Source organism: Colossoma macropomum, unplaced genomic scaffold (genome assembly GCF_904425465.1).
Source record: "Colossoma macropomum unplaced genomic scaffold, Colossoma_macropomum, whole genome shotgun sequence".
Classification (NCBI taxonomy): domain Eukaryota; kingdom Metazoa; phylum Chordata; class Actinopteri; order Characiformes; family Serrasalmidae; genus Colossoma; species Colossoma macropomum.
In genome coordinates this window covers 23527396-23538507 of record NW_023494794.1, presented here as the reverse complement: position 1 = coordinate 23538507, position 11112 = coordinate 23527396, and the positions used below count along the sequence as shown (strand labels likewise).

Here is an 11112-nt window from a genome sequence, read left to right as displayed (position 1 = left end):
CAGATTTTTTTAAATCTATTTGTGGTGGAGGGATACATGCAGGCTGTTGTGAGGCAAAATAGTCCCCAAAGAAAACATATTTTTTTCAGATTTTCCACCTTTTTAACCTCAACATTCCATATAAAAGCTCAGAAGACACATCTAGGTTCACTGCTGGTTTTGGATAGTGAATAAAATGTCTATATTTGTGTTGCAGTCATGGTGACCCCTGGTTCCTATCACCACCACTGTAAAGAAGTCTCTCTACAATCTCTAGAAGAGTCTCTACAATCAACCATTTCACCATCAAACCACTCTGAATGACTCTGCTTACATATGAAACACTGAATTGTGCTGGAATTTTGAAAATTCATTGGAATTTGAAAATTCCTTTAGCACATCTTCTACAGGGAACATACTTAAATATGGCATTTATTCTCCAAATTTTACTGAAATATATGTTTTTTTTTTGTTTTTTTTTTGCTGAGTTTAGCAATACTAGAAAGAAAATGTGGAAAACAGTGCCATAACTTTCACACAGGCCACACTGCATGCTATATTTATTTTTGCAATATGTTGAATCCAGCCAATAAGCAGCAAATGTGCATTAAAATGTGCAGACGTGTGTTCTCTGTGGAGGATGTGAAACTTATTTACACTTAGAAAATCAAAAAACATGGAATTTGGCCAGATGTGCCCAAACTTTTGCATAAAACTGTTTATTTCTATTTCCTATTAGAAAAATACACACTTTTAACTCCTTATATTTTCATTTAGACCCGCAAAGAACTCATTATAAATGGGTTTTTCTAGTGCAGAGTAGTTAAGAGTAATGTGTAGCTAAAAATAAGCTAACACTGCCAACTAGGTTGATGGCTGTTCACTGTTTATTTGCTGTTAGCAACATGAGCATTTCTGACTTGCTAATTGCTTTTGCTCAGATAAACAACACTCATGTAGGTGAAGATATCCAGTTCCACACTTTATATTAAAGTGAATTATTTTTGAGATTATGGACTATAATATAGGTTCTATCTCTGAGCTTCATACACTTAAAGGAATAGCTAAATCCAGCATGCTAATGTGGCTAACAATAAATGAAAACTGGTAGCCCTAGTTACTAGTCATTTGCATGATGCTAACTGCTGCTTTGATGCTAATAGGTGGCGTGATACTAATTGCTGACAATGAATTAAAAAACTGCTAGCCACTACTTAAAGTGAAGTCATTTGCATGATGCTAACTGCTGGAATGATGCTAATTGGTGGCATGATATTAATGTGACAAACAATGGATAAAAGCTGGTAGCCACTAGTTAGCATGATGCCATTTTCATGATGCTAACTGCTAGCATGATACTCACTGGTGGCATGATGCTAATTGTTAACAATGAATGAAAACTGCTGACTACTTAAAGTGAATCACTTGCATGATGCTCATCGATGGCACGATAGTAAAGCGACTAACAATGAATAAAAACTGGTAGCCACTTGTTGGCATGATGACATTTGCATAATGTTAATTGTTGGCAAAAACTGAAAACTGGTAGCCACTAGTTAACATGAAGTCATTTGCATGATGCTAATGGATGAATATTTGTTTTCATTCATTGCTAGCAATGTTAGCATAGTTAACTGAATTGTACCTTGATGATCAGGAAAGATGTTCACTCTTGGGGAAAAGGTTTTAATGAAAGGGTGGAACGATGTGGGGTCATACAAAACAACCTGTTGGGGCAAAACCAAACTACACAAGATGTAAGAGATGATGAGAGGTAGACACTGCAGCCAAGTGCCTTGAATGTAAAAAGGTTGTAGACGTAAAAACGATGATACTGTTTCCAGTGACAATCATGTAAAATATTAAATTAAGGCAACCCCGTCAGGACGTTTACGACTGCAGTACATTTTCTGTTGTTGTTTTCGTTGTGTTCGGCATTTTGCTGTTTTTGGGAGTTTAAGATGGAAATAAAGACCGAAACAAAAGTTCGTCCAGTCATGTTCTCTTTACTTGAGGGCATCAATAGCCTTAGAAACTTCTGTGAATACGTCATCCACAGCAAGCTCAGAGTTAATCTGAAAGAAGAAAGAGAAAACAGGCATCCGCATTAATGCATGAACCAACACGTTAATATTCATGGTGCCAGTTTTACAGTCCTACTCTGTAAATACTAACTGTTTTCTGCATTAAAAACCAAAATATTTTAGAGTGATATTTCAGTTAATTCAAATTATCATAGTTTTTCCTTCTTTAGACTTTTATAGTCTAACATCCTTTAGACTTTTATAGTCTAACAAAATTGAGCCATTTTATTTATTGGATCATAAATAAAATGGCTATATTTGTGTTGTAGTCATGACGACCCCTGATTCCTATCACCACCACTGTTCCACTACAATGAACCTTTTCACTTGAAATGACTCTCTGAATGACTCTGTTTACATCACAAACACTGAATTATGCAGATAATTTTAAAACTTGGTGGAATTCCCCTTTAAGAGCCTAGCAGACTGCAATTTGTAGCTGTTTGCTGACCTTCCTGACGATGCCGCGGCCCTCGTAGAATGCGATGACGGGCTCTGTGGCTTTGTAGTAAAGGTCCAGGCGCTTCTTGATGGTCTCCTCGTTGTCGTCGGAGCGGCCACTGGTCTCTCCGCGCTTCAACAGTCTCGACACCATGGTCTCGGGCCTGGCGTCGATGTACAGCAGCAGACAGGGAGCACCGATCTAAACACAAACAGGTCACTCAGGTCAGGGAATAGATGGCATAGTTATACTATGAAAAACAGTCAAATCAGCACAATGACTTTTATTCAATGTTTCATGTGTGTTTTATGTATATCAATGTTTTCAACAAGGACATTATAATGTGGTTTAGCACTATAATGATAACATACACCGATCAGGCATAACATTGTGACCACCTCCTTGTTTCTACGCTCATTGTCCATTTTATCAGCTCCACTTACTATATAGGTGCACTTTGTAGTTCTACAGTTACAGACTGTAGTCCATCTGTTTCTCTGCATACTTTGTTAGCCCCCTTTTACCCTGTTCTTCAGTGGTCAGGACCCCCATGGACCCTCACAGAGCAGGTACTATTTGGGTGGTGGTTCATTCTCTTTACTGCAGTAACACTGATGTGGTGGTGGTGTGTTAGTGTGTGTTGCGCTGGTATGAGTGGATCAGACACAGCAGTGCTGATAGAGTTTTTAAACACCTCAGTGTCACTGCTGGACTGAGAATAGTCCACCAACCAAAAATATCCAGCCAACAGCGTCCTGTGGGCAGCGTCATGTGACCACTGATGAAGGGCTAGAGGATGACCAACACAAACTGTGCAGCAGCAGATGAGTTATCGTCTCTGACTTTACATCTACAGGGTGGACCAACAACACAGACGCGTCTAATAGAGTGGACAGTGAGTGGACATAGTGTGTGAAAACTCCAGCAGCTCTGCTGTGTCTGATCCACTCGTACCAGCACAACACACACTAACACACCACCACCACCATGTCAGTGTTACTGCAGTGCTGAGAATGACCCACCACTCAAACAGTACCTGCTCTGTGAGGGTCCATGGGGGTCCTGACCACTGAAGAACAGGTTAAAAGGGGGCTAACAAAGTATGCAGAGAAACAGATGGACTACAGTCTGTAACTGTAAAACTACAAAGTGCACCTTTATAGTAAGTGGAGCTGATAAAATGGACAATGAGCATAGAAACAAGGAGGTGGTCATAATGTTATGCCTGATCGGTGTACTGTCACACTGTCCACTATTTGTCTTGGTGGAATTGCTGCTCTCTCACCTTCTTCTCAAACTCCTCTCCCTGTTTGACCTCGCGGGGGTAGCCGTCGATGAGGAAGCCCTTGGAGACGTCGGCCTTGGCGATCATGGCATCCTTGATCATGTCCAGTACAGTGTCCTGTAGGAAGAGACGCATTCTGTCATGCTCTATTGTTTCATTTAAAAAAGTGCTCTATAATGTTCAATGATCCACACAGTCACTCTGACAGACTGTAATACACTACAGGAAGTGTAGGGGGCGATATGGCTTCTATTGTTTCATTTAAAAAGCGCTCTATAATGTTCATATGATCCACACAATCACTCTGACAGACTGTAATACACTACAGGAAGTGTAGGGGGCGATATGGCTTCTATTGTTTCATTTAAAACGTGCTCTATAATGTTCATATGATCCACACAGTCATTCTGACAGACTGTAATACACTACAGGAAGTGTAGGGGGCGATATGGCTTCTATTGTTTCATTTAAAAAGCTCTATAATGTTCATATGATCCACACAGTCATTCTGACAGACTGTAATACACTACAGGAAGTATAGGGGGCGATATGGCTTATATTTGCAAAAAAGAAGTATGTTTGTATTGGTTTTATATAGGAGAAAAGGGGTAAACAAAGGAATTCTCTGAGACTTCTTGGAGATACAAAAGGAAAGAACAGTGAACGTTTCTCACCAGAGGCACCAGCTCGCCCTTCTGCATGATAGCCTGGAGCTGCTTCCCCCTCTCGGAGCCAGAGGCCACCTCAGCACGGAGCAGGTCACCTGAGGACAGGTGAGTGTAGCCATATTTGGCCACAACCTTCTCACACTGGGTACCCTTACCAGAGCCGGGCCCACCTGAGGAGGACAGGGAGGACAGGTTTGTTTTAGAGGGGAATGAAGTGAACTATTTTCGATCATATAAGGTCATCAGCACCAGCACCACAAATAACAGTATATGTCAATAATAATGGGCCAAGTAAGTGATATTATATAGGCAAGCTTGCGTTTGTGGGTGAACTGTGGCAGGACTAGGATCCCATGAGCTTCTGGTATGAAGAATACTAAAAACATTAATCTTTTAATGGTCTTAACAGCAAATCATCAAACAAATAGATAAAGTAACTTAATAAAAGTGAGCTTTTCTTTTTGATTTCTTTAAATATTAAAGTTTTTTTGTGTAAACCTGCATACAACTTCTTACAAAAGTAAGAGTTCACTCAGCATTGATGGCTTTGAACAGTGGGAAAACACTGCCGAGCTAGTTTGTGCTCCTTTTAGTGTGAGACCACATATTCTAGGGTTTAAATCTGGAGTAAAAACCATTATATTTTGGGCTTGACCCATTTTTTTGCCCAGGAGTTTACATTATTAATCTACTGTACTAAGTCATGAATGTAAAATGCATATATTGCAATATAAGGAGTCCGGTAAAGACAGTAAATAAGTAGACCTCCATGTTAACCATACAGTACTGCCACTGCCCAACAATAATATAATTATATAATAATAATATAATAACATAATATCTTATATAATTATTTAATGATATTACAATACGACAATTATATTAATTATAACTATCCCTGTATAAATTAATCATAATAACTATCTCTGTTTAAATTAATCAAGATAAATTATAATTAATAGGATAAAGAGAAGCTGGAAAACAGATAGAAATGACTTACAAACTTTAGAAATGGAGCTCAGGGGAGAAAATAAAGCACAAAAAAGTAGGATATGGACCCTTTAACATCAGGACACATCTAAACACTTTACGAGCAATGTACTTCATGATATTGAGGCATGTGTTCTACGCAGGATATAAGCTGAGCTAAAACACAATTGCTCGCATGAGTTTGGATTTAAGCCTGTTATTAGGCTGAATCTGATCAGGTCTAACTCCACTAGTGTAACATGATGAATACAAAAGCAGCCAAACCGGTGGAGCTCCTCCTACAGGCTGACAACAATAATCAGAGCTGCTGTAGCTTAAATAAACTCACCCACAACAAAGATGATCTTGGCGTCCTTAATTTTTTCTGAAAAAGAGAGCAAAGAAAGTCAGTAGCAGCTTAACGTTATAAGCCAGTGTGTGATCTAGACTCCAAACCCACTCCAGCCTCAGCTAATCCTCTCCCATTCCTGTTTATTCCTCTATACATTCCCCTCACTTAACAAAGCCCCATCCATTCCTTCAGTTTTAAGCTACAGAGCTGTGTGCTGGTGTATCCTGATGTCGGTGACGCTCTCTGTTTACCGTCCGGCCGCGTGGAGCGTCTCCGTACCGCTGATGAGCAGCCCAGCCCCATTTCAGACCCTCAAAACAGCAGCAGCCTTTTAAACAACTTCTGCTTCCAACTTTGTGGACGTGTGAAACGTTGCCGTGGCAGCGGTTACTAACTAAATCACAATAAACAGAACACTTGAATGTGAAGGTCTTTTTGTTTATTAATTTATTTATAATGCTGACTTACTTCTTTTGTTAGTTTTTTAGACAATTTATTTTAAATGCAAATGTATTATGTACAATTCATTTATGGCAGTGTCTTTTAACACTGTGTGAAAATAGCATTTCCTACGCAGCCTGGCTATTTGCAAGCTATTTGCTAGTAAATCATATGACTAAAGCACATCAAATTGCTTATTACTGACACCATTTTACATTTTCCATGAACAAAAATTGGGAGAAGGGATTGTTGTTATATAGAGTAACACTAACTAGAAAATAAGTGCAGTTTTCCATTCACTATTAGTAAATATCACATGTAAAACATCAGTCAAACAGTAGCAGTTGCTAAAGGTTAAGCAGTCTTATCTCGGTCAGTAGAGCGATGGATACTGTTGGGTAGTGAATAACACCTCTGCCCCGCATGTTTGAGTCTGGGGTTTGATTCCACGTTTGGGCAAAAGGTGAGTTTGCACACTGTTTTTAATCATTTTTATTTTGACACTGCAGTTTTAAATTTGTTTGGGCTTTTTAAATTGTAATTGAAGAGAGTTTCAGTCAAGGATTATGTACTGTCCTTTATTATTTCCTTAAATGAAAAAAAAATACTCCTTCAAATCAACTTGATTTCTTTTTCTGGAAAAAGTTGCAATTAAAATTAAAATAATGACCTAAAGTACAGCTCAGAAAAAGCAGAATGATTTTGTTGCTGACATATAGGCTAATACTGCTGAATCAGTATCAAGAAATAGTACAAAATAGCATACAATTATATAAAAGTAAATAGGATAATGTTACTATGAACACTAAGTGTATATATATATATATATATATATACACACACAGCAATATGCAAAAGTTTGAACACCCCTGGTCAAATAATGCACACTTTAACGTGGCATTTTGCTACAAATTGTAGTGCACAGTTTACATCTATTTATTGAGTTTAACATCTTGGGGAAAAAAATAGAACATACAATAAATCGCTGCTGTCGGAAGAAACCTCGTATCTCCGTTTTTGTCATTTTTCAGTTTTTAGCATAATTTGAAAATGTCTGTTGTCCTTTACATTGTGCGGAAATTTCATGATGAATGGACCAAAACAAAACAGCCCAGAATGACTTGGAAAAAGGTCTGGTTCCATTGACTTGCATTAAAATTAAAGAAGATTTTTTCCTTCTCCTGTAAATTTACCATTTTGGAGATACGAGGTTTAGTACCGTCAACAGCGATATATTTTGTCATTGCAGAGGCCACATTTTATATTTTATTTCATGTTATTTTATGTGTCTTTTTCCCCTCAGTGTCTTACATTCAGCAAATAAACAGCAATCATGCATCAAAATGTGCAGGTATGTCTCTGTAGAGGATGTGTTCACTTACTTACTTATAAAATCAACAACAACACAGAGTTTGACCAGGGGTGCCCAAACTTTTGCATACAACCTTATATATAAATCAAAATGAATTAATTTGGTCTCAGTATAAAAGAGAAAGCTGGCGTGAAGGTTAGACGAGCATTTCCCCTGATAGCAAGAGGATAGTGTTCCACAGGTGTTTTGCTCAGCGTTTTCTGGGCGGCCCACTAGTGTTGAAGCAGAGTGTTAGACAAAATTTTACTGATCGTCACTCATTTTCCACTCAGAGTCCAATTTACTGATTTTTCCTTCCTTCGTGTCTTTAGTTATACTGTGTTAATTAGTTTAGTAAATGATTTTAATCTAGCACAGTCAGCAACAATATTTTCTATAAAATCATTTTATATCAGGCCTCGTCACTATTTTTGTCTCAGCTGTTTGTAATATTTGCCTTAGTTTATTTTCTAAAATAAAAGTCTGTGTGCATTTAAAATCTGTTTGAGGAGATGAAAAACTAGCTAGAGTTTGTATGCAGAACAATAATCTTTACATTTACATTTCAAACCATATACAACTTTAACAGTTAACTTAGTATTTCTGGATTATATTGCTCTCGGAAATAAATACAAGATGTGGTACAGTTATAAATGTGTAATTACTTAATCAAATTATCTTATCTAATTGTCAAAATGGTCCAAAACCTGCAATGTGATCAGCTGCAGAGGAACCTGACGGAGGTTCAGATTCCTGTTGTTGTAATACAGACTTCAGCCACATGAGGTCGCCAGAGAACACAGAATGAAATGCTGCTGTGCTGTGGAGGTTACAGCTGTTCTACTGACTTAGAAGCTACTAGCAATCAGCTATACAAACTTAAAGCTTCTCTAAAAGTCACCCTACTATGTTCTGCTTTCCCACCGAGATATCTTGCCTGAAATAGGCCTAAGCTGAGGTCAGCTGGACACTAAATCAGTGTCACATTTGACCACATTTCCATTATATGAAACTATAACTGTAATTGAGTAACATGCAGTAGGTAATATACAGGCTTGTTATAAAAAACAAAACAAAAATGAATAAAAATAATACTGTGTTACCTGCCATGATGATCTGTTATGTTCTGGATATTCCTGTAGATGAAAAAGAAAAAAAATCATTAGCCAATAAATTCATTGCTGCACAGTGGTCAATCAGCTGCAGCCTGTCTGTGCTTTTCATTTCCCAGACTCACACACTAGGTCCAATTTTTCAATCGATTTCTTCCTGATTAGTATGATTTTTTACTGCGTCCTTGACGCTGCAGCGTCACCTTCTGTGCAAACCCTGTTACACCCGAGAGTGCATGTTTAACCATCTTTAGCCATCTGCTGCTGAGAGCTCCGCCGAGCCAGCCAAACAGATCTACAGTCTGTCCTCTCACACCTCCGCCGCTCTGATCGCACTCACACAGACGCAACTAACCACAGGACAGAAACATACACACACACACAGCCTTGTTTCTGTGAATTGTGGGGCCTTTACATAGACATCCATTCATTTCCTGAAGACTTACCTGAAGCTTAATCAGAACTACTACTAGCCTAACCTTAACCTTAACTTTAACATTACCCTCACCTTAAAATTTAATGGTTTACGCTGTGGGAACCATTTATTGGTTCCCACAAGAAAGAGATGTCTCTACAACATGAGTGTATAAATGGGTTTTGGTTCCCACGATGTGGCATAAACCCAGTCCACACATACACATACACACACACACACACACACGCAGAAAGCTCTGTACAGTGACTGTTCTGTGTTTGACTCACTGCAGAATGATAAACAAAGATCTTTAAAGTCAAAGCAGGAGCTGCACACGTGGAACAGAATTTCATACCAGCATAGATGAACGGATGGACAGACAGAAAGACAGGTCAACAGATAGATGGACGGATGGATGGATAAATGGATAGATGGACAGACAGAAAGACAAATAGATAGATAGATAGATAGATAGATAGATAGATAGATAGATAGATAGATAGATAGATGTAAACATGCACATATTAAGAAAAACTTTAAATATTTACACAGTCTACAAAACTTAAAGTAGATTTGGCCACAAACGCCACACTTAAACTAAAGAACAACAACATTTACAACATCAAAAACCAACTCTGTTGTCTTTGAAACTCCCCATAAAGTGTAGCCCTGCACACCAAGCCTCTAGAGCCCCTTCAGGTGTGGCAGCCACCAAATGCACGCTGGATCTGCGACTCTCTGCCACGGCTGAGCCGCTGGTCTCCTTCCAGACATGTGATGCTCCTCTCTTGGTGAGTGTGAGCACGCCTGGTCATAGTAGAGATATTGATAAGCCCGTATTGATGAACATGATGAGCCGTCTGCCATCCATGCTGTCCTCCCAGCCAGCATGCACACTCCTTTGCCGCACGACGCCTTGCTGCTCACCACGGTGCTTCCATACTAAAAAGGCTGAGCTATGCTCTGCCATAGTCTAGCTAGATGCCTCCGGCCACTATCCCAGGACTGGAAGGCACACATGCTTCTCTATTGTGTAACACTGTACTGCCACTTCTGCAGCTTCTCTCTCACTAGTTTTTCTGCCGTCGAGCCTCACCGCACCATCTAGTTTCATTGTGCTGTCTTCGCTGTCCACCTCGAAGTTCTTCAGGACACCGTTACACTCCTTACTACAGCGGGGCACTATCCCACTTCTGACACCAATGTAGCATCTGTGGCGAAGAAGGAGACACGGAAGAGGACATGATTTCTGCTATGAGCGGAGCTCTTTATTTACACCAGAAAAGAGAGAGAGAGAGACCGATGTTGCAGCTCTTCAAAAAATGCTTCTAGAGCCATGTCTGTGAACCGGAGCAAGTGGCAGCCACCACAATATTTTGCATGTGCAGACAAGCCATCTGTTTGTGCAAACCTTCTGGGGCTTGAATCAGCTGTTCTGAGTAGCTTAAAGCACTGACACAATGAATAACCAAATGTTTTATGTACATATAGAAGCACATAGAAACTAAAGCAGCATTTTGATTCATTGTTTTTGTGATGTCACAAAAACCCCAACACATTTACATATGTCTGCCTACTCAGCCATCAGACTAGCCCCATCCATCCGCCTCAATGTTATAAGGAGTTTCAGCTTGAACTGCTTTTTGAACGAGGTGCAATACAGGACAGCCAATCAGAACATAGCTCATTTACATTTATATTAGTCTTAAAGGCACAGTAACAAAAATGTATTTAATTCTTAGGGAAACAGAGAGGTTGGGAAAAGGCCCATACAGAAATAAATGACTTTATTTGGTACATAAAACCAAACGAATGTCATAAATAAACCTCTGTGAAAAAAATACAAGAAAAATGTGGGATATGGGCTCTTTAATAACACGCAGAAGTGAAAACCAGCTGATCCAGCTGAACCGTACACACCCAAAATAACTGCACTCTCTCACACAAGCGTTCACACGCACACTTCCTATTACAGTACCATTAGCGTTTTTAACAACATGCAGTCTGTTAGCAC

The 11112-nt window shown here is 39.2% G+C and overlaps 1 protein-coding gene across 3 annotated transcripts in view; it reads right to left on the bottom strand.

Moving 5' to 3' along the window:
- Window positions 1-1644: 1644 nt before the first annotated feature.
- Window positions 1645-11112, bottom strand: part of ak1 (adenylate kinase 1) — a 19892-nt gene continuing 10424 nt past the window's right edge. For all 3 annotated transcript variants that reach the window (XM_036580657.1, XM_036580659.1, XM_036580658.1), the window contains exons 2-7: window positions 8675-8707; window positions 5777-5812; window positions 4465-4628; window positions 3791-3907; window positions 2515-2706; window positions 1645-2054 (exon numbers count right to left, since the gene is read on the bottom strand). In XM_036580657.1, the coding sequence (XP_036436550.1) occupies window positions 1986-2054; window positions 2515-2706; window positions 3791-3907; window positions 4465-4628; window positions 5777-5812; window positions 8675-8681 (585 nt within the window). In that variant the 5' untranslated portion in view covers window positions 8682-8707 and the 3' untranslated portion in view covers window positions 1645-1985. The remainder of the gene's footprint in view (window positions 2055-2514; window positions 2707-3790; window positions 3908-4464; window positions 4629-5776; window positions 5813-8674; window positions 8708-11112) is intronic.